This window comes from Ictalurus punctatus, chromosome 9, assembly GCF_001660625.3.
Source record: "Ictalurus punctatus breed USDA103 chromosome 9, Coco_2.0, whole genome shotgun sequence".
NCBI lineage: Eukaryota > Metazoa > Chordata > Actinopteri > Siluriformes > Ictaluridae > Ictalurus > Ictalurus punctatus.
Window position 1 is genome coordinate 11,613,336 of NC_030424.2, and position 24,683 is coordinate 11,638,018.

At 39.1% G+C, this 24,683-nt stretch overlaps 1 protein-coding gene across 4 annotated transcripts in view; it reads left to right on the forward strand.

The window, feature by feature from the left end:
* The first annotated feature begins 7,682 nt into the window (after nt 1-7,682).
* The window catches only part of ltk (leukocyte receptor tyrosine kinase), an 83,977-nt gene continuing 66,976 nt past the window's right edge, over nt 7,683-24,683 (forward strand). For 2 of the 4 annotated variants that reach the window (XM_047157594.2, XM_047157595.2), the window contains exon 1: nt 7,684-7,939. In XM_047157594.2, coding sequence (XP_047013550.1) covers nt 7,885-7,939 — 55 coding nt within the window. In that variant the 5' untranslated portion in view covers nt 7,684-7,884. Of the gene's footprint in view, nt 7,940-24,683 lie in introns of all 4 variants that reach the window. The other 2 variants (XM_047157596.2, XM_017477193.3) reach the window with 2 other exon arrangements.

A 24,683-nucleotide genomic window follows, 5' to 3' on the forward strand; every position in this document is an offset into this window, starting at 1 on the left:
AAGTGGACTTTATTTCACCACACAATACCATGGAACATTGTGATTACCATTAACCAATAACTGAAGAGCCATGGAAACATCTACCAGTCATTTTCATTGATTGATTCATCAAATAAAAACCAGTGGCAAAACCCACACGCACAGGGGGAGAACATGCAAAACATCATAGTAACCCAAGCTCCGGAGAGAACCGGGCACCATTGACACAGTCCAACCAGTCCACAATATTCTGCACAAAGGATGTTACCTGGATCCTGTCAAATTTAATGGCCAGTCTTAAAATAATCTGCTTTTCTGTTTCCTAGATTCTTAGTCTTCCTGTCTTCTTATCAACTGATTTATCTTTATATTGTTGTCTACCTCATTTAAATGTCTGTTTAAATCAAAATTACATAATCATTTATTTAATTATTACATATTATTAGATTATTGCTTAAATTGCTATATTTTATTTGAAAATCAGTGAAGGCTTTAACTGTTATGAACTGGCAGAGCATCAAGTCTGTTTTCCTGCCTGGTGCCCAGTGTTCCCAGGAGAGGCTGTGTATCCAGAGCAACCCTGACCAGGATAAAGCAGTTACTAAAAAGGAATAAATGAAAGAATTACAGTTTTAAACTAACTGGATCTTTATTTGATAGTTTTCTATGATAGTGGTATATCAGTATTTTTCTTTTCCTAGTATAAGAAAAAAAGAAAGATGCAAGGACACAGAAAGTAGGGGTGCTGAGGGTACTGCAGCACCCCCATCTTTCAGAATTCCTGTAACTGCAACTGCAGCTGCATTGGTAGCATTGTTGCCCATTGACCTACAATGACCAAAAGTTGAGTGTTTGAATCTCGGTCAGGGCATGCCTCTATTAAGGGTCCCCTGGCTTAGACCCCTAATGGTACACAAGCCTACCTTGGAGCATGAGCAAGAGAAATATAATGAAAGCCATATTGGTTTGGACATCGCCAGGTTTTATATATATATATATTTATGGGACACAGTCTCAAGACTTGAGTTTTCAGGACAGAGGTTTTTGTCCTGATGAAAAAGTAACGTATATGAGGGGGAGTCGAACCCCCAACCCTGGAGGTGTGGGGCAAACATGCAAACCACTAAGCCGTTATGCCCCCATATATACAATATATATATATATTTATTGCTATTGGGTACTTCGGTTTCCTCCCCCAATCCAAAGACATGCATTGTAGGCTAATTGACATCTCTGAATTGTCCATAATTTGTGTGTGCTATTGTGCCCTGCAATGAGTTGGCACCATGTCCACGGTGTCACCTCCCCTTGTGCCCCAAGTCCCCTGGGACAGGCTCCAGGCTCCCCACGACCCTGTGTAGGATAAGCAGTACAGAAAATGCATGAATGGATGAATATATACACACACACACATCATCAACCTGTATATATGCAAATATTATCAGTTAAATGTATGTCATGATATTGATAATTATATGGGCCATAGAGCTTTTTGTTTGGTGGTAATGGTGATAATGGTGGATTGAGATTTTTATTGTTTTATCAAAATAAAAATAAAAAATATCACTAACTCTAGGAAATAGGCTTCCAGTAATACACAAATCCCATGCCCAGTTCAGTTCAGTTCAGTTCAGTTGTGTTAATCCTGCCTTACTTGTGCCAGTAGTAGCCTAGTTTTGTCCTAATTACAGATGATGATATTATTCACTTCTTTTATGTTTCATATGGCAGCATGCCAATAATTTTTGTAATTATGGCATCCATTAGTTTGACCATCAAAATATTCACATACCTCAGATAATGTCCTCCAGTAGCTCATATTTAAAGACATACAATACATCTCTGTACTCAAACAGACTGAATAAATTATTACTGCAACATGAAGTACAGAATGTTTGCTTTTTATGCTCTTATGCATGATCATGTTTGACAAAAAGATTATTTGCAGTGATGTGAAATTTAGTGGGTTTCTGTTCCCAGATGGTTGCAAAATGCAGGCTTCTTTTTGGTCATTTCTGTATGTAACCTTACAACATATATATGAATGAAAAAAGATAATACAATGAAAATATAAGCATGATGTGAAATGTCTACAAAAACATCAAAGGTTTGCGAGGTTATTTCACAATATGTCGAACAAGTCTTAGGTTTGGTCGCAATATTGGTAGGGACCAATACCAGAAGCCAGGGTTAGCTTGCTAGTTAACGCTAGCTAACACGGTTAACTAACATCAGTTGACATTACTTTCCGCAGTGCAAGGCTGGTGACATTTGGTCACTAACAGGTTTTCATTTTAAATCAATGTGGCTACTGGACAGTTATTTTCCTACCTATTAATTACGCTTTGGGTGGGGAAAATGCTCCTGATGTCTCGTCGTTTTTTTTGGTGGCATGATATCTACAAAGTACAAAACGTGTTGTCATGGGAAAAATACATTATGTATGCTGCACCATGCAGGCAATAGAGGAAAGGGAGTAAAGTCATCGGAAAGACTGAAATTCTGTGTCTGTACTCTACACTGCAGTTCGATATTTGCACGTAAGGTGAGCCTTCAGATAGTCCCTCCCTTTCAGCCAATCAAATGCTAGCATGCCTGAATCCTGGAGCTTCTGTGAGAGTATGCTATGGAATTTACATGACTTCACTCCAAAGATAACGTGAACGAGTTCGCACAAATATTGATAGGGACAATTCTGCCATCCCAAAATATTGGTAGGGACATGTCCCTACCGTCCATATGCAAACCAGTTAAGACACATCAACATTTTTTTCAGTAAATGTATTTCCAGTGAGGCTATTCACATGAAATTTTCACCAGACATCAGTATTAACTAAAGAAATCCGGAAATATAAAGACTTCACAACATTAAAGTAATAAATAAAGATTAATAAATAAAGGAACGACAAAGGAACAAAGTATTGAACATGCTAGGAAAAAGCAGTTCTCCAAGGCAAGATAAGGCAAGAAACCAGCTGAAATCTGTAAGGAATTATACCACCTGTCTGTGCAAATGAATATCAGCTGGGTTAGTAGTGTGATGGTCTATAAAAAAAGCTTTTCATTACCAAGGTGTCATACAAGAAACATCTCATAATGGGTAAAAGCAAAAATTTTCTTTAGTTTTGATGCAGAGCATAAGATCATGAGTGACTTACTTCTGAAAAAGGAAAATTGTTGTTTGGTATAAAGTATAATTACACCCTTGATTTTTGTTGGTCCTTGTCCTTTAGATTTGGAGAATTTAGAGTAACATTTGACAATATGGAGTCTTCACAGTTAACTTTGTTAATGTACAGTATATCAGACAAACCAATATTGACAAACATTGTGTGAATATGCTGCGACTGAATTTTTGTAATGATTCAAAAAAAATCTCTAACTGGAAAAAGGGGTGTTTTTTTTTATTAGAAAAAGCAGCTTTTCAATATGATCAACCAACACCAAATAATGACCATTGGAAAATGATTGTAGGAAAGTACTGTACATTTCAGACTTATTAGTACAAAAATAATCCAGACTTATAGATACCAGATATGGATACCATATATACCACTGTAGTTTTGTCATGAACAACCAACTGAAGTGGACACGCACAGATTAACTCAGATTAACCATGGTCATTGGACAAAGCAGTACCCAGTCTCTTGTAACTATTCTATGTATATTATTTGGAAGAACCTCAAAATGCTCTAAAATGTTTTAAAAACTGAGACCAGTAATGGCAAGTGGTAATTTAAGACCCACTACAGTATTTGTAACTTTTCAGCAAGTCAGTACTTGTATATTTTGGTGTCTTTCAGAAGTAGAGTACAGTGCGATTACACTTCAGGTGATCTGGAGTTTGCCACATGACCCACAAATTGAGTTTTTTCATTTAGAATATAAATTATTTCCAGAGGCAAATTCTTGCCTTTGCCTTCCAATACACACTGATTATGAAGCTTTCAAAAATACATGGAAATGATTTCTGCACACACCCATGTTTGGTGTCGCATAACTAGTCAATCAATGTAACAGTTCATTTACATTAAAGGAACAATTTTTTTCTGTGTTTTGTTTATATCAGAGAGTGCTCTTAAACACAATGTGCAAAGAATTTTAATCACTGGTCAAACTTGACACTGAAGGCGATGCTAAAACCAGCTCTTTTAAATGGTGAGTGTCTTTACACATAATTTGCAAATTGGTCAAATGGAAACTGAATGCTATGAATTGTTAAGACAATATGACCATTGGTTATGGTTAAAATTTGTTTTAAAAATAAAACCTGCATTGAAATATATCACTTGTTATTTCCTAACTCTGCACCAGCTGTACGTGTCATTTGACAAAATGTCCTTGCACATTCTTTTTGTCAGATACTAAAAACGTTAAGGTGCCTAAACATTTGCAATTTCTTCACAGTATGTCTGGCACTTCATCTTAAGAACTGAAATGTGATCGATAGCAAGGCGAATTGACTCCTGTTGCTGCTGACTCACCTTTTCCTCACTAAGTGGGTTTTTTTTATCTCGCAATATGAACAGATGGTATACCTCGCCTACCTGAAACACGGACATTACCTGCTAGGTCTACAATATCAGAAGCTGGATGTTTTCTGTTAATTTATTTGCTATATTGTTATTTTTTCCCCCACCTTCAGCTGCATGGGTTTATATAACTACTATAAAAAAAAACATAGTCTAATAACATAAGTAGGTATTTAGGCTATGATCTAATTAATGTTTATTTTTACATTTATAGTTATTTTTAACTGATGTATTTAAAAAATACATTTGAATACTTAAATACATTGTTGTTGCCCGCTAATCATTTTGGATAAAACAATTAAAACACAATAGTGTGCTGCCTTGCTCCCTATTTCCTATACGTAGACATTGTCTAGGTAACATATAAAATAAAACAGAACCAAATATGACAGTTTTTTTTTAAATAATAAAAAGTTATATCATTTGATAAAAAATGAAAAATCTTCAACAATGAAACTTTCTCGTACCCCAACAACCCCCCCCCCCCCCCATTTTTAAAAATAAATAAAAATAAATAAAAAAAGACCTGATATTACACAAAAAATGTGAAAACAAAAATGTTACTTAATACAAAGTATTTTGACTGGGCTTAAAAACTATTTTCTGTTGCTTCAAAGCTTTACAATCTTGCTGTTTTCCTAGGCATATTAATTATCTTTTTTATATGAACATATTTTTTCATAGCTAATTATGCAAGTTGCTTAAATGGAAGAGCTAAAGATATCTTGATAATAACAGCAATAGGATTTATAACATTGTAGTTCTATCTACCTGTTGAAACCATTGTCCAGGGCCGCCGGAGCAACGGGGGCAAGCTGGAATTTGACCTACTACTACTGGGGTGGTGACCCAGCACTTCAGGCAATAGCAGACAGGTCTGACTCAGTTGAAGAACCAATCAAAACTTCCAGTTCAGCTAGGGGGTGCAACATTTCTACTAAAGGCGTTCTTCTATGAGCGATAAATGGTTAATCGTGCTTTGGTGCTTAATGACGCTTACTAATAATCATGTGTTGAATCATTATTAGTATATATATATATATATATATATATATATATATATATATATATATATATATATATATATATATTAGTATCACTAATATTTTAAATGACATACAGTACGCACATATTCTTTATTCTTAATTGATCAAAGTAACATTCCTCAAATGACATTCTTCAAATAAAGTAAGTAAGGCTTGCTGGAAAAATGTTTAGCGAAACAGACCGTTACTACAGCTACAAACAGCCTATTGCAGAACGTAAACATGTCTTAGATTTTTAAAACATATGTTATGCAAAATGAAGCATGTGGGGTCGAAACAAACTATTCTGGCATTCATTAAAAGGTGTGTTGTGCCCTGTTATTGTATTATAATCAGACCCTGGCTCCATATAGTGCTAAAAGCAAAATTCCTAGTTAGTCTGTAAGTTTTTGAGACAAATGACAGATGTTCTTCTTCTCTCAGACAAAGATTTTGCCCCAACACTTTTAGATTAGTGGTGCCACCCTTGCCGTTGTCCATTACGTTTGAGACTGTTGAAATCTTTTCGCCTATAAAAACATCATATTAAGTGTGCTGGCAATGTCCCCATGTGATGTCAATACGACAGACAACCGCTAAGTTCTCGGGGGAATAACAAAAACACAGCTCCCAACAACAAATTAACACCAGAATCATTCAGGATTCTGGATTCATGGATTCAGTGATTCAGGATGGACTATTCCTTTAAAATGCTAATCCCTTAGGCAGCATGTTTAACCCTTATGTGTCCTTATGGACATTTTTGTCTTTTTCATTTCAATTTTTTATTTACTTCATTTTTTAAAATCATTTTGTCTATGTTAATGCAAACAGCATAAAAGGTGTGTATTTTTATTGGAATTGTAATATTTCACTGTCATTTGCTTTCATAAATCTATTTTAAACTAGGTACACAAAATAGTTACAACTCAGGACCTTAAGGACAAAAATGTCCCCTTGAAACCCATTCAAACGGCAATATTTAATCCCTGTGACGTTTAAGCATAAAATCATACATTCTGTGTTAATAGGTTTTTATTTTGTTGACAAGTTTCAGAACATTGAATTTTAAAAAAATAATAATTCTGAAATGTGTACTATTTTCTCAGGTTTAGGCGATGGGGAAAATACATACGTTACATATCCTTTTTTTCTGATTCTGCTGTATTATAGAGCACTGCAGACCAACTGAATAAATGATGCAACTATAATTGTGTGGGTGTTTGTACGGATATCAGAGTTGTGGTTTGCATGTGTGTACTGAATCTTTTATGTGTGTGAACAGTTTGAAAGAAAGAAATTATATCATACTGGAAATCACAAATCCCACCCATGTATATGAATCAAAGAAGGTTACTGAGCTTTGAAGATGTTTGCATTATCTAAAGAAACTGGCATTTAAAGGGTTAAAATTCTGAAAATGAATGAATAGTTTGGTAGTTATGATCAGAACTGATGCTGGTAAAAAAAAAAAAAAAAAAAAGTCAGTGAAGTGGAAAAAAATATATATTTCTATTATAATTTTTTCACATAGACATTTTTGTCCTTTATGGACCTGAGTGGTAGTTGTTTATTTATTTATTTATTTATCTGACACGACATTAAAAATATGAATGCATCAAAATTAATGTTGTTTTAATCATTGACATATCAAAGAGTGTAATAATCAAAGAAAAAAAATTCTGCTTAGCATTTAGTATATGGAAAATAATTACTATTTTTCTTTTTTCTTTCATAAAAGACATCTGTGGTATTATGTAAACAAACCAGAATTTAAAGGGTTACAATTCTGAAAATGAATGAATGAATGTTTGGTAATTATGATTAGAACTGACGCTGGTAAAAAAAAAAAAAAAAAAAAAAAATACATCAGTGAAGGTGGAAAAAAAAATATATAATATTTTTATGACAGTTTTTGGACATAGACATTTTTCTCCTCTATGGACCTATGTGTAACTTTTTTTTTAACTTGATGCACAATGATTAAGTCATCTTCAGTCAGAAAATGAAGACTTCCTAAAGCTCCTAAAGCTCACAAACATCAGATGGTTCAACTTCTTTTCTTGTTAAAAATTTCAAACCCTGCGTGTGTGTATATACAGCGGCACTAGGACCAAGTGTGACGGGAAAAGCCTCAGTGAGAGACAGAAGATAAACAGGGCCGAGTAGCAGTCAGTGTCAGTCGCGCGCACGCTGCCGCAGCATCAGTATTATTATGAATGAGAGCAGAGAGCTGTGAGAACAGAGCTGCTCTGAAAGTTGTTTATTATTATTATTTTTTTAATCATAAGGAACTAAAAGAGGCTAAAGACTAGCACTTTATTTCCAGGATTCTTTACGAAGCAGCCATGGAATATGCAGATGGACAAACTTCACTGACATTAATGTTGTTTATTTTAACAGGTGAGTGTTTTATGAGTGAATGTGTGATTTTTGGAAAACTTGGATTTTGTAAAACTTTAATGGACTTTGGTGTAGTTTGTATAAAACCTGGAGTATTGATCAATTTAATGAGAATTAGACATATTTTGACAGTCTGTTGAACATTACAACCTGCCTTTGCCACATTTCAGCCTGTCATGTTGACTTCTAAGGACTAGCTGTGTATAAACCTAATCTGCTCATTATTATTATTATTATTATTATTATTATTATTATTATTATTAATCATTATTCAAATAAAGTCAAGAAAATCCCCAAAACAAAGCAATGAGCTCAGTGGGATGTTTCTTCTATAACATCTGTGACTGAAGAATAATGATGATAAAAGTATGAGCACTATCTTCTTTCATACTGGTGCTGATTTAAAACCATGCACCTAATGTATTGTTTTTAATTTAATATTGCAAACGATATGACAATATCATTATTTAAATAAACACACACACTGTTTAAAGGACCATAAGTAATTGGACGACTCAGCTGTTCCATGGCCAGGTCTGTGCTATTCCATCATTATTTCACCTACAAGAAAGCAGATAAACAGTGTAGTGTTGATTTCTTTAGGGGCATTTGTATGTGAAATCTGTTGGTGTTAACACTCAGTTTAATGTCCAAAGAGCTGCCAGTGAAGCAAGCCATCATTTGGCTGGAAAAGCAAACAAACATACAAAACAAACCCAGCAGACAGATAGCAAAAACATTCAACAAAAAACCCATACAAGTTCTGAAACAACATCTTATGGATAGATGAAAAATAGACAAAGATCAACTTGTGGCAGAATTATAAGAAGAGAAAAGTACGGAGAAGGGAAGGAACTGCTTATGATACTAAGCATACCATCTCACGCATGGTGTGGGCATGTATAGATGATTTGAAAGTATTAAAAATTACAGTTTAATTTATGATTGTTAGTTTATCCAGTTACTTTTGGTCATTAAAAAAAAAGTGTGTGTGGGTTGGGGGTGGGGGGTGGGGTGTCTCGCATAAAAAAATGCTGTAATTCCTATACCATTCACCTCATCTGGACTGGATGTAAATACTCTTAAATTAAAGCATAAAGTCTGCACTTGGAGCTCAAATTTACCTTCATTTATTTTCTTTCAACTATAATATACTGTGGTAGACAGCTGAAAGAGCAATAATTTGGTCAGTGTCCAAATATTTATGGACCTGACTGTACCTGACATAAGCACCACAGTAATGCCCACTTGAGCATTGTTTGTAGACTTGAATTAACTGCATTATTCTTGTTTTCAAATAATGTATCAGATCATACATGTTCCATGAAAACACTTCTTTCACAGCCTGGAGGATAGTGAGCTGAGACATTTGCTTAAAGCCCAGTCCAAAAGTGTCAGGCAGCTGGGACAGAGATAGTTGCAGGTTAAGAGTCTTTATTTTAGAACAGGCAAACAAATCCAAAAACGTAGAGCAGAATCAGAGACAGAAAACAGGCAGAATCAGGCAATGTACAAACAGAGATACTTGGGCAAAAGACAAAGACATAAACCAGGAACCAGAAACATAGTCGTAACCATAAACACAGGAACTAGAGAACATAAGGCTTGGTATCACCAGGTATGTGACACTGAGCGTATACTTTGCAATGAACAAAGAAACATGAGTGCTTAAATATATAGACTAATCAAGGGGTAAACGGAAACCAAGTGAAAGTAATCATGACACACTAGGGAGAATACCGATGGCAAGACATTAACAGAGACAAGACATGAAGCAAAACAAAATGCACAAGTAGGTTCCATAGAGTTGAGAGCTGCAGCATGCAGTGCTCGGCGTCAGGGGAAATACGTGACAAAAAAAATGTTTTAAAAATTATTTCTGCTTGTTTAAACACTGGTACTTTGAAATCCATGTCTCAAAAATAGGTACAAGATAATTTAAAGCACAAACAAGAAATTAACTGATTGAAGGGGGTTTCTAGAACACCTTGACCCTGCCAAAGAGAGTAAAGACAACAGGTTGAGAAATCCTAAAGATTACACAAACTAAATCATTATATTTTTAAAAACTAAAATATTTAACCAGCCACGTCAGAAATACACAGGCCACACAGGTCACACCTACAACTGCACTGTAGCTCTTGGCTGTTTTTTTTTTATTTTTGTAGGTCCCAGTGCAATCCCATTCAGTGCATATCTTCAATACGTTTTTGTTTTTTTTAAACAGAAAATTCCTGAAAACCATTCAAGTCCTGTTTTTATGGTACAGTTCATAGTTCTTTGTTTTCGTTTGCTTTTAGTGAGATTGAATAAGCAGATGTCAAGAGCCAGGGGACAACTAAAACTTGAGTTAATGTTACTCAGGAGGAATAATATTGACAGCTCTGAGACATTCTTGAGATGATGAGGTGGTTGATGTGGGGATGTTGTAAAGAGAACAGACCAGGGTATTAAGAAGAGCTGCCAGTCTGTTTACAAACAGCACAAAAGACATGAATGGCATTTTTAAAAAATCTCTGCCAATCCTGTTGCATGCTTCATCTGTCCATCCATGCATCTGTCAGATTTACTACACATGAAAAAGCTTTTAATGTAGTGTTGCAATGCTGATTTAGGTGTGGTGTTATCTTCCTTTTGAGAAACTGGCACGGCTTGAATTGACCCACCATCTGTCAAGTTACAAGAAGATATTCATCAAGATTCTTCTCTGCCATTCCACCCAGCTGGTGGAATGAACTTCCACTGGCAGTCTGAAATACTGAGTCACTGGCCGTCACTGGCTAATTAAAGACTGGAGCTCTATCTCTTCATTATGCACTTAACACTATAAATCAGAAAAGAAAATCCAACCTGTACTCTGTCTTTGCCTACTAACTCCCATCTAACAGTATTCTTAGATCCTGGCCTGTTGGTATTACTGTGTGGACACTGTTTAATAGAGACTATACACTGATCAGACATAACATTAAAACCACCTTCTTAATATTGTGTAGATTGTCTTACCCATCAAGGCACAAACTCCACAAGACCACTAAAGGTGTGCTTGGGTATCTGGCACCAAGTCCTGTAAGTTGTGAGGTGGGTCCTCCATGTTTCAGACTTATTTGCCCAGCCCATCCTGTCACCAGTTCACCGGTTGTCCTTCCTTGGACCACTTTTGCTAGGTACTAATCACTGCATACCGGGAACACCCCACAAGACCTGCTGTTTGGAGCTCTGACCAAGTTTGATCAGATCCTTACACTTGTCCATTTTTCCTGCTTCCAACACATCAACTTTGAGAATGGACTGTTCACTTGCTGCCTAATGTATCCCACCCCTTGACCGGTGCCATTGTAACGAGATAATCAATAATATTCACGTCACCTGTCAGTGGTTTTAATGTTATGGCTGATCGGTGTAATAGAATTCTGTAAGTAGCTCTGGATAACTGAATCTTCCAAATGCTGTAAATCTAAATGTAACTTGAAATCTATCTCTATACCTATATATCTATATCAACATATCCAACCAAAAGCCATTTCAAAATAAAATTACATTTACATGGCTTTTGGTTAGAGGTATTTATATAGATATAGAGATAGAGTCTCCACATGGTCCACAGGAGTGAGTTGTTAGAAATCAAATCTTCACTAAGTAGCACTAAAGCCCACTAGAAACATACTTGAATGTAATGACAGTGTCAGGTCAGAGACCATGGCTGTGGCTCATGAATCAGAATGTGTTTTTTCCACCATGAGTTTAAGGTTTGTTTTATTTCCAAATTGTTCCATGAGGCGTTACAGCAAGAAGACATATGTTATTTGTGCTTTGAATATTGTATTAGGAAGTCCTTTGTTTGTTATTATAAGCATATTTTGTGTAAGAAGTAATACTGAAGAAAACAGTGCAATGTACTTCTAAATGATATATGAGTAAGCATTGAAAGCAGACCTGCATCTTTTGTGCAGTATGTTCAAAACCCAACCCTGACAAGTAATAATTTACTTTGACATTTTTCCTAAAATGTAATTACATATGGTGTTGGATATAACACAAATACATCATTCATAGTAACTTTTAATAGCATCATGTATGTAATTATTATTAATGTAATTATTCATTATGTTATTATTAACATCATAGTAATTATTAATAGCAACTACCAATGTATTTTTCTGACTCAGAAGATATTTCGTGAGAAGCCCAATATGTCCTCGGTAGTATGCATCATTCCAAAAACGAATAAAATGACTCCTTAAATCTAGCAGGCAGTGAGAACTTGGACTTGGGTCAGCTGTGCTTTAATCTCTTGATCTTATGCAGCTGAGTCCTGTACCAGCTACATCAAAGATGTAGCTTTTAGGGATGCAGGAGAGGATATCATTGGGTCTAGTTAGCTGGTGAAAAACACTTTGAAAAAGCTTTGCTGTTAAAGTTCTTGATATGGGTACACACACACACACACACGCAACCCCCCCCCCCCCCCCCCCCCCAACCAACCAGGCACACATGTTTAAACTCCTTTCCCCAGTCACCTCTGCTGTGTTTTGTTCTTGTTTTGACAATTTTGTGTAAATCTGGAAAATATGTTCATAATGAAACCAAAAAGAACAGAACAGGTATGCATTAGTGGCCCTTCTGCAACAAAAGGGCATTGAAAAGTCATGTGTAACAGGTGGTTGGATATCACTGATGACACGGAAACGAGGTTCCTGAGGGAAAAATGTATTTTTACTACAGTGCTTCATGTAGCATTTTTAAAAATATTGCTGTTGGTGTTTCCAGTTTATACCTAAAGGGCATGAGTTTGTTACATACCTTCTGAACATATTTACTCAGATGAGGATGGGTTCCCTTCTGAGTCTGGTTCCTCTCAAGATTTCTTCCTTATATCATCTTAGGGAGTTTTTCCTCACCACCGGCTTGCTCAGTAGGGATTAATTACACACTCCTGTGTTTATATGTTTATATGTAAAGCTGCTTTGAGACAATGTCCATTGTTAAAAGTGCTATACAAATAAAACTGTGATTTTTTGACTTTGGCAGGATTGTTGAAGGTCAGGTCAGGGTCACCTGTTTTGCCCAAGACTGAAGAATAATTGTTGGTAACAGCAGTTACTAACAGTTAAAATATTTCATCAATGTTGCTCAGCATAGTTGACACAATGCTTGCAAATAACTCAATCACGTCATTATCAATGTCAGGAGAGCAACATTTGGCAGTAATGTTGATGTGAGTTATGATAAAAATGCTATGTTAAATAATATTCCTCTGTAGCAAGTTATGAGAAAAGATCGCTTTTGGCTAAACTTATACACACTGCAGTTTAGGTTTGTGTGTTGATTTTCAGTTTTAATCACTGGGTACTGCAGCTGCTCCTGCAATATGTTTAGCCCACATGTTTGTTTTATTAAAACTATTCTTTTACTGAAAATTCAATATAGTCAATTGGTTTCATTGCATCTGCAAGTCTGGGCCCACAAATGATGGTTCTGCGTGGCAACCACTGAAAACAGAAAAGAGGCATGACTTGCTACACATTAACTTCTATGGTCCCATCCAAAAGTATTGGAACATTAAGGCCAACTCTTTCATTGTTGCTATACACTGGAGACATTTGGGTCTGAGATCAAAAGATGAATATGAGATGATTGATCAGAATTTCATTACCTGATAGTTACATCTAGATGTGCTAAACAACTTTCATTACATGTATGCCATTTGGCAGACACCCTTATCCAGAGGGACGTACCTTTATCTCATTTATACATCTGAGCAGTTGAGGGTTGAAGGCCTTGCTCAAGGGTGCAACAATGGCAGCTCATGACCTTCTGATCAGTAGCCCAATGTCTTAACTGCTGAGCTACCACTGCCTAATGCTGAGCTACCACTGCCCAACTTAGAACATGGCACCTTTGGAGGCAGACAACCCAATTTTTAGATGAGCAAAACTACTGGAACAGATAGTCTTTAAGTAAAGCGTGATGCTTTTCCATGTTTGTACCACAGCTTATTCAATTGTTCCTTATTTTGTGGGGGTTTCTCTCTTCAGTCTCTTCTTCAGTCGGTGAAATACAAGCTCAAATCGATTAAAGGTCTGGTGCTTGGCTTGGCCAGAATAAGACCTTCCAACCCCCCCCCCCAAGTCCTTTGTTGTGTTGCCAGTGTGTTTTTGGTCATTGTCTTGATTCATGATGAAGTTCCTCCCGATAACATTGGATGCATTTCTCTGTAAACTGACAGATAGCATGTTTCTGTAGACTTCTGAATTCTTTCTGCGGTTATCATAATAAGTTGTATCATCAATAAAGATTATTAAGCCCGTTCCAAATGTAGCCATGCAAGCCCAAGCCATGACACTACCTACACTATGCTTGACCGATGAGCTCTTGTGTTTTGGATCATGAGTAAATCCTTTCTTTTTCCACAGAGGTTGATATTGGTTCCAGAACTTTTTTGGCTCATCTCTTATTTCTTTGTGAATTTCAGTCTGGCTTTCTGATTTATACGGCAGACGAGTGGTTTGCATCTTGTGGTATGGCCTATAAGAAGTATGGCATATTTCTTCTCTCGAAATCTGCTTCAAATGGTGCATTGTGATACCTTCACCCCTGCCCTGTGAAAGTTGATGTTGATGCCACTGATTGTTGTTTTGGGGTTTTTCTTCACAGTGCTCACAATGTTTCTGTCATCAACTGCTGTTGTATTCCTTGGCTGACCTGTTCATTGTCTGGTTGTTAGTACACCAGTGGTTTGCTTTTCTCCCATAGACAGCTCTCTGGCCTTTATGTTGGTTTATCTATTTTATCAACAAATGCAGTCGTCACAGGTGAAACCCAGGGCTCAAACCAAGAATAGACATTCCGAGCTATTAATTCTTGGGAGGAAACTGGAGAACCCAGAAGAAACCCATGTGGACACAGGGAGAACATGCAAAACTGGACTGTTGAAGATTAGAAAAAAAAATCACCTGGTCTTTTCCATTCTTCAATTGTCCAATTTTAGTGAGTCTGTGCCCATGATAGCCTCAGGTTCATGTTCTTGGCTGACTGGAGTGGGACCTGATGTGATCTTCTGCTATTGTAGCTCATCCACCTCAAGATTTGATATGTTGTGCATTCTGAGGTGCTTTTCTGCTCACCACGGGTAAAAAAAATTGCTTATTTGAGTTACTTTAGATTTCCTTTCAGATCAAACCAGTTTGGTTGTTCAACAAAGTGTTTCTTTGTTGAACAGATCTGCAGACAGGATTTTTTTTTTGTTTTTCACACCATTCTGTGTAAACTCTAGAGACTGTTGTGTGTGAAAGTCTCAGTAGATCAGCAGTATACTCAAACCAGCCCATCTGGTACCAACAAGCAGGTCATGGTTAATGTCACAGAGATCACATTTTCCCCCTGTTCTGATGTTTGATGTGAAGATTAACTGAAGCTCTTGACCTGCTGCCACATGATTGGCTGATTGGATAACTGCATAAATGTGCAGGTGTACAGGTGTTCCTAATAAAGGGTGAGTGCATGTAATATTAATGTCAGGTACTCATCATATGACAGCTTTGAGCTTTGACAGATTCTCTTTCACATATGGTGGATGATTGAATTTTTAAAATTTTACTCTAACTTTTATTTCCATACGATTTCATGATCAATTCTATCATTATAAATGAGATTCATCTTTGTCTTTATGTTCCAAACAAGATTAATTTAAATAAAGTATACTATGAAGAGTTTCAAGCTGCTTAAAAATAAGGATACATCAGGATTTTGTCTGTTATAGGAAACATCAAGATGTGAATGACAGCGTGTGTTAGTTTGTGCATGTGGCGCTGGGAGGACATGTATAGGAGGTGGCTGTAGAAACTCTCACTTAACAACTCAAAAGTCATCGATATGAATTCATTTTTATTAACTCCCTGTGCATGAGTTTTAATAACTGTGGCCTTACTTGTACAAACTTCTCTTCTCCTACCATAACAGTTTTAGCCTTTTTTTTTTGTCAAAACACAAATTCCACTGCTCCCACAAAAGAAAAGCATTTGCCCTATTGTAGGGAGTATTCTGACACGGCAACAGACATCCATGGCCAGGAAACATAACTGTCTGTGCTCTCTGTGTGGGAGGGATGGCATTCGTCTTTCCCCTGTCAATCACAGAGGCACCAGCCAATTGCAGGGGTCTGTGAGCTCATGTATGTAGAAGAGGGCAGTTAGAGGGCAGTGCATTTCTCTGAGTGTAATACGCATCTCTGACACAGCAAGAGCAGCAGTCTATATGATGCCTTAATGGACAGAGCTGTCTATGTCTGCTAGGGGAAAATTATATAGAGGATTTTCACTGATTGACAGGAGAACAAAAGAAAAACATCAACCCACTAATTCAGTAGTTATTTGTGTTTTTCAGCTTGGGGGGGAAAAACTCCTTCTTTGTAATTATCCACAGAAGAGAATGGAAATATACATATGCATTCTTTCTTGGCATTTGTGCATGCACTTCCTCTGTCTGCATGGGGTTGCTCCAGGTTCTCCACCTCCCAAAAACATGCCATTAGGTAGATTGGCTAAGCTATATTGCTTGAAGGTGTGAATGAGTGTGCAAATGGGTGTGTGTTTGATGCCCTGTAATATATCCAGGTGTGTGGAAGCAATAGTATTAATACTAACAATGCATTACCCTGCATTAGCATCTTGTGCCTCACTGTTTTTCAACATTATAATCAAACTAAAATTATTATTTTATTGAGGATTATAAAGTAATGTCACATTCTATCTCACTATCTTACTATATCACTATCTCACTGTGCATCAGGATTCTGGGTGAATAACACTTTATTCCTAAAAGTTGTTCTGTTTGGAGATATGAAAAAATGGCATCATTTTTTCTGTTTCATGGCTAATCGAGCAAGTCAGCCCATAGCACTGTATGTATTTAGAGAATAAGGAGGGGGAAGATGCTGAACCGAGCATCCGGCTATTTGTTGCCATGTTTTTAGTAACCACAAAGTAGCAAAAATAATGGAAAGTAATGGAACACAAAAATCCACAGACTGAAGTTGTGGAAAACATTGCATCACAAGTAAGCTTCTATGTGTCATGTAAGTCATGAATGCCTGGATTCCTCTAAAAAAAAAAAAATCAATTCAAGTCTAATTTATGTTTAAGTTTTTCATTTGACTCACTCTCATATATTGGTGTTTTGATGTAACAATCGGTCTTTTTCTATATGACTACTGCTTTAACTTTAACCAAATAAAAAGCATACCATTATCAAAAAATTTGTAACAAAGAGGACTTGAGAACATGGTGAAGATCCATTTCAAAGAGTTTTAATAAAACTGTGGCTGTGGTTGTAGAGCGGGTTGTCCACTAATTGTAGAGTTGGCAGTTCGATTCCTGGCCTACGTGACTCCACATGCCGAAGTGTCCTTGGGCAAGACACTGAACCCTGATGGCAAGCTAGCGCCTTGCATGGCAGCTCTGCTACCATTGGTGTGTGAGTGTGTGTGTGTGAATGGATGAATGAGACACAGTGTAAAGCACTTTGGATAAAAGCGCTATATAAGTGCGCTATTTACCATTTAATATACACTGTGTCCCCAATCCAAAAATGGACTGGGAGTGGTAACCTGAGGACAGACTGACAGTTATGTTAAGACAGAAAGCGTGCCACCTTCACGAGGTGAACTGAACTCCCTGATTTGATTCCATGTCCTTAGGCAGCCCATAATATTTAAATACGTTTTTAAAGATGACTTTGGCTGTTTCCATGGCAGTGGGGATCTTGGGGAGAGACACAGTGCAACAGGCTTTGGAAAAACAGACAATGATGGTTAATGTATTTTGTTCTGTGTTTTGTGATGAAACTGAGGGCTATGTGGACCAGGGTCATCATGGGATGGGTAGAGTTTCAAGCAGTTGGCATGAGCTGCAAGACTGGGCACATACTGAACAAGTTTTAACAAAGTTTTCAACAGACTTTGTTGAAAGCCAGAAACTGCCACCAGACTTTGTTTTCCACTAACCTCTGCTTACATTTACATTTATGGCATTTGGCAGATGCCCTTATCCAGAGCGACTTACATTTCTGTAATTGCTCAAGGGCCCAGCAGCAGTGGCAGCTTGGCAGTGCTGGGATTTGAACTCACGACCTTCTGATCAGTAGTCCAAAATCTTAACCACTGAGCTACCACTGAGCTCCAACAATTGGTCCACAAGCGCTGACCCCCGCTACCACTGGGGTCTTACATTGGATACCATTGGATACCAGGATGTCCAGAACTCAGCGAGTTGTGGACCGATTGTCGGACCTTATTCCTCATGCACTGGGGCAAACTTCTGGGATTGGGCCTTCCTGTTGGGCTCTTTTGATGTCAAAGGTGATGTGAAAACAGGTGAGGAAGTGTGGCCACCCTGCTTGGAAATACAGCTGATTTTACATATTCCAGGTTATGGTGATCTATGAGAATCAGGAATGACTAGTGTCTCCATTGCTCCAGGGCAGCTTCGATGGCGAGCAACTCCAGCAATAGATTTCTAGAAAAGAAAGCACATGGGTGTATTTTGTCAGTGTTACCATGGCATTGTGGCTAGACAGCTCCTACCACATTCTAGGATGTGTGGACCTCCACTATAAACAGTAACGTGTCAGGGTGGTGGAGTATGGAAGTGGTGGTAAAACCAAGTTTTGAGCAGTTGAAAAGCACAATTGACTGCTTCAGACCACTTAAGGCTTTTGTTTTTCCATTTAGAAGTGATGTTAGGGGTGCTGCTATGGAACTGACAACTCAAATAAAAATGCAGGTAGAAGTTTGCAAACCCCAGGAATCTCTGCAGCTCTTTGGTAGTTTAGGAGTGGGATTGGACAGGAAGTGATTGCTTCTACTTTTGATCGGTCCATTTCTACTCTTTGTTCCTACAGACTGTAGCCAAAATCTTGTTCATGTAGTTGATGATGAAGCAGTTTAAGAATTCTCTCAGGGAAATAATAATAAATAAATAAAAAATCTGCATGCATGCATCTGTCCCTGGATCTTTCATGTCAAGCCAGGGCCAGTTCTGAATAACAAGGATCCCTGGCTGTAATCTGGAGTTCATAGATCCACACCACTCCCAACCACCAAGGGTGGTGTGAAACACCTGGATAGTGTATGCCAACAATGTCATGAGGAACAGGATTCACCTTAAGGCTACCCTGAAAGGTTCTTGGAAATGACTGCCACACTCATGCTGCTGGGAATGTGACCTTATAGAACCAGAGGAAGGTGTATGGTGATGTCGAGGTAGCAGCAGCACATCATTTCTGGGGCAACAGGTCTGTAAATAATGCCCATGAGGTCGAGAGGTAGATGAAAAGTTGGCCTGAGGATTAGATGGTGGCTGTCCACAAGGGCAGAGACTGCTAACATGACAGTTCAACTTCTAGGTCATTATCAGCCTGGAAGAATCTCTTGGACGGGACTGTAGATTTAGTAAACTCACACCTCTCTCATAATGAACAGAAAGGATAACTCTACCTGCTCTGCCATCATGACACCCTTGCATTTTGATCATAATATACTTATAAAATCATTTATGCATTCCTAGTGCACCAGTGAGGAGGCCCCACTCACACTTTTCCTAAACAGTGCTTCATTGTCTCAACATTCCCAGGCATCTGCACTTTAACTGTATTATATCCATGCTTATTGCAATTAATTAATCCTGTAACAGTTACAATGATTTCCTATTATAAAGTCTTGCAAAGTATGTGAAGACGGCGTTTGGAAAGAGAAGAAAAAACATATCCTGAAGAATAATTTCCTGTATTGTATGTTAACCTGGAATTTCCTTAATGTCTACCAAAAGTAGCACATCCTCCCATTAAAGGAATTATTATTTTTACTATTATTTGAAACTGTAAAGTAAAACTGAAGGTCTGAGACATTTTATACATTTTAAATGCAGCTAGAAAAGTGGGGGTAAACAGAAATAAAGAAATAAAAGGTAGTCAAAAATAACATTGTAAAATAGGCCAATAATTATAATGACTAGCATTGACAGAAAAAAGTATGTAACAGAAAGTGGCTAAAATATAATAAATGACAATAATTGAAAAATGATCAAAGTAATGTAGTGGTAACATGCCAGTAAATAAATATAAATAGAAAACCTTGATTTAGACTTGTGCGAGGGTACACTGTAAATCTGTTGCTAGTCTCCTTCCTGAAGATAGGGAAGGAGTTATAACATATGTGTTATGCAACTATTTTTCTTATAGACTAAGCAATATGAATAATTCAGACTCCTCAGATTAATCCTTATGCTTAAAGCTGAGCCTGAGTTTCTCCTCTGACAACTTCATATTGAAGGCACATGAAGAGCCTCAACAAAATCCCAGGCAAACTTCATAGCTTACTGTTTGATCTACTTTTATAATAATGCACACCATGAACTGCATTTGCAAGGTTTAAAAAGTGAAAACCCTTAAAATGAAATCTTAACACTTCTGTTATAAAGACAACAAGACCTGTTTTTACAAATGATATTAAGATACATTTAATTATGAGGAAAACAAAAACATCATGTCTAAAACTCAATTTTCATAAACAAGTGACTTACTCTTCGTACTGGTAAGCAACATGATGTTTGACTTTAGCTTATTATTCTGCAGTTGCCAATGACTTCGTGGTTAGCATGTTTGCCTTGCACCCCTGAGGTTGTGGTTCAATTCCTGCCTTTGCTTTGTGTGTGTGTAGTTTGCATGTTCTCCTTTGGGTACTCCGGTTTCCTTGCCCAGAGACGTAGGCTAATTGGCATCTTTAAATTGTCTGATGAGTGTGTGTGTGATTCAAGGTCGTAGGAGTGATTTTGAACCTTGGAGGGGTTCAAAAAGATTTTTAAAAAATAAATAAAATAAAGCACTTAAATGCTCATTTCTAATTACTTTTCAGTGGTTAAGATTTTGTAAAACACCGAGACAGAAGTAAAGGGTGACCAATAGCATTGATTTACGAGTTCTGATGTACATCACTGAATGAAGCTCAATTTATTCATTAATATTATTCCAAACAGAGAATTGTTCATTTAAAACAATAGCTACTATAATCATTAAGAACAGCTACTAGTTAATGTAGCTAGCCACAGTACATGTTGAGACACTGGTGCCTTCCTGTGAGGATTGCTGTTTCTGTTGGTGAGTCGGAGCTATGAGTATGAGTCAGAGGCTATTTTGCTATAGAAAAAAACATCTGGGTTACGCATGTGACCCTGTTCCCTGAGAAGGGAACGAGATGTTGCATTTAGCATAACATTATGGGAATGAGAATACCCAGTCCGTCATACCGAGGGTACGGCCTGTTCAAAAAGATCCAAGCCCGAAGTCACTGCAAGACACTCGAGCCCGGGGTGGAATGAATATCCAGGCTGTAATATCGAATGAATGTGTGTGGCATAGACCACCCTGCAGCAGCACACCCATCCTGTAAGAATACCCTGTTGGACAAAACCTTCGAGGAGGCGAACCCACTAGTGGAATGAGCCCTTATGCCCAGAGGCGTAGCGAGACCACGCACCTCATAAGCGATAGAGATTGCTTCCACTATCCAATTAGAGAAGTGCTGCTTTGACACAGCATCACCTCTACAGTCGCAGACCAGCAGCTACTCCGACTTACACCACTGGCTGGAGAGGTGGATGTAAGTACAGAGAGCCCTTACTGGACACAGCAGGTGCATTCTCTCTTATTCCAGTGTGAGGAACAGAGGAGGGCAGAAAGCCTGCAACACCACAGACTGGGCAGCAGATGCAGTTACCTTAGAAATATAATCCAGCCTAGGATACAGGAAGGCCTTGGCTAATCCAGGGGTAAAGTCAAGGCAGGAAGGGGCAACTGAGAGAGCTTGCAGATCTCCTACTCGCATGAGAGATGTCAGGGCCAGCAGAAGAGAGCTGAGAAGAAGAGAAGAGAGCTACCTTTAGAGTCAGAAACTTCTCAGGAGGCTGACTCTAAGGGCTCAAATGGGGCACCTGACAGACCTTCCAGGACCACAGGAAGGTCCGAGGAAGGTATGCGCGGCCTGCAGATGAGCCTCAGCCACTTGACACCATGCATAAACCTCGAAGGTCGAGGACGTTGCCCCACAGAGGCTCCATGAACAGGGGCGTGGCTGGCCAAAACGGCGGCCACATGAACCCTGATTGTAGAAGGAGCCCACCCCGCTGAGAAACGTTCTTGTAAGAACTCCAGGACTGTAGCTATTGCGCAGTTCACTGGGTCTACGGTGCATCCCTGCAGATGGGAATCTCCCAAGGAGTGCCATCTAGCAGGGATATTATCTCTGAGAACCATATTCGAGCTGTCCAATAAGGTGCTACTAGCAGCAGATGAAGGCTGTCTTGGCGAAGTCTCGCTAGAACTTGTGGGAGCAGAGCGATCAGGGGAAAAGCGTACAGATGTGACCTTGGCCACATGTGCACCATGGCGACTAGCGGGAGGAGTGAGGGCGAACCACAGCGGGCAGTGTGTTGTCTCCTCGGAGGCGGACACATGCAGTCCTGCTTGGCCAAACCTCCACCATATGGACTCCACCACTTGTGGATGGACCCACCAATCCCTGGGCCTCAGCCCCTGCCTCAACAGGATGTCTCCCCAACATACCAGTTGCCCAGAATGTACATTGCACTCACTGACAAAACTTTCCCTCTGCCTAGAGAAGAATTAGTTGCCCCTGCCTGAACAGTGGGCACGGACATAATCCTCCCTGGTGGTCAATATATGAGACCACCGCTGTGTTGTCTGTAAACACATGGTGACCTCTCAATTGAGGAAGAAGAAATTTCAGTGCTAGAAATATGGCCCATATTTCTAGGCAAGTTATATGCCGCTTCAGATGAGGGCCGCTCCAGAGACCATTAGCTGGACAGCTGTATAAGACCGCACTCCATCCCGCGAGGGAGGTGTCTGTCTTTACCGTCTTGCTCTAAGGAGACACCCATAAAGTGTGACTCAAGGCTAGAAACTGGGGACACTCAAATTCTCAGAGCACGTAGGCATTGCTGCGTGACACTGATTACTCTCAGAGGTTTCATCCTTGGACGAAACCCCGACTTCTCAGCCACCAGTGAAACGGTCTCCTGTGCAATAGGCCCAATGGTATGATGTAGGCTACTGTAGCCATAAGCTCCAATAGTCTCCCATAGAGACTGGACGGGATGCCAAGATCCAGCTTTATCTTGCTCAATTTTGATAGGATTGACCCTACGCATGTTGGGGATAGAAACGCCCTCATCGTAGTAGAATCCTTATAACCCCTAGAAAAGTTGTCCACTGCACTGGAGAAAGCATACTTTTCTGAGGTTCAACCTGAGCCCCAAGCTCTTCATGTGGGCGAGAACAACATCTCGATATTGAATCACCAGTTCTCTGGATCGTGCTAGAATTAACCAGTCGTCCAGGTAGTTTAGTACACGGATGCCCTGAAGTCACAATGGAGCCAGAATGACATCCATGCACTTTAAAAGCTAGCGATATTTCTATGTGGAAATATGCACCTTTTAGATCTATCGTCACAAACGAGTCCTCAAACTGAATCTGTGGCACGATAAGTTTGGGTGTCAGCATCTTGAACCTGTATGTCCAAAGAGTACAGTTCAGATGATGCAGATCTAAAATTGGCCGCATACTCCTCTATTTTTTGCGGACCAGGAAATAACGGCTGTAAAACCCTCCTTCCCTCGGGGAACAGAGTACATGTTCTATGGCCCCTTTGTCCAAGAGGGATCTTCATTTCTGTGCTATTGTCAGGCTCTGGTCTATGCTGAATACTGTGGTGAGCACACCTTTGAACCGGGGGTATCGAGCTCTAAATTGGACCCAGTAACCCTTTTCTACGATAGACAGAACCCATGGAGACACATTTGTCAGTAGTTTCCATGCTGCCAGACGGTCTTTTAGTGACGTTAACTATTCCACATTCTTTTGGAGGGAAAGCATCAGATTTTTGTTGCCCTGTCACAGCTCGCTGACCAGAGAACACTGAAAACTTTGGACAGCCTTGACTAGGGGAGGCCCTACAGTAGCACTGGGGGCTAACTGCCCTAACAACCTCATGTCCGATCATACGTCCCTCCATGGCGCCTCAGAACCGCTGCTCTTTGTCTGCTTGTCCTTTATGACCATTCTCAGATCAGGCCTAGTAGCAGGCCGCAACTGTGGCTGCCCGGGTTCCCCTGGTTGGCGGGCTGCCATACTCGCCTTCAGTGTCTCCCTCACACTAGCGCTGGCCCAGGCTCCACTCGTGGATGCCCGGGTGAACTCGACACAACAGGGAAGGAACTGGCTGAATGCTGCCATATGTTGAGCTCACTCAACAGGTCTGCTTGGTAGGCCTGCAACACTGTCACTGTCTGAAGTGACCCTCAAGCAAGACTACTACTGCATAGGCCTTACCCATCAATGCCATGGTGGCCTTACACAGTGACTTGGATGGCAAAGCCGGCCCCCCAAATTACCTGCCATCGATGGAGAGAGGTAGCTTGCAAGCGCCTCCTCCACCTTCAGCATAGCTAAATAGCCATGCCGTTCATTCCCCACAATGGCCGAATCGTCCGTCATCGTGGGGTTATAAATATGGCTTATGCATGGTTTTCCCCCAGAAGCCTGATATTTTGTCATGCACTTCTGGAAGAAAGGGGAGTTTCTGTAGTGTGAGGGATTTACTTTCACTGGGGAGAAAAAAGCTCATCCAGCCTTAGTAATCACTTCAAGCAGCTCTTTATATGATTCTCTC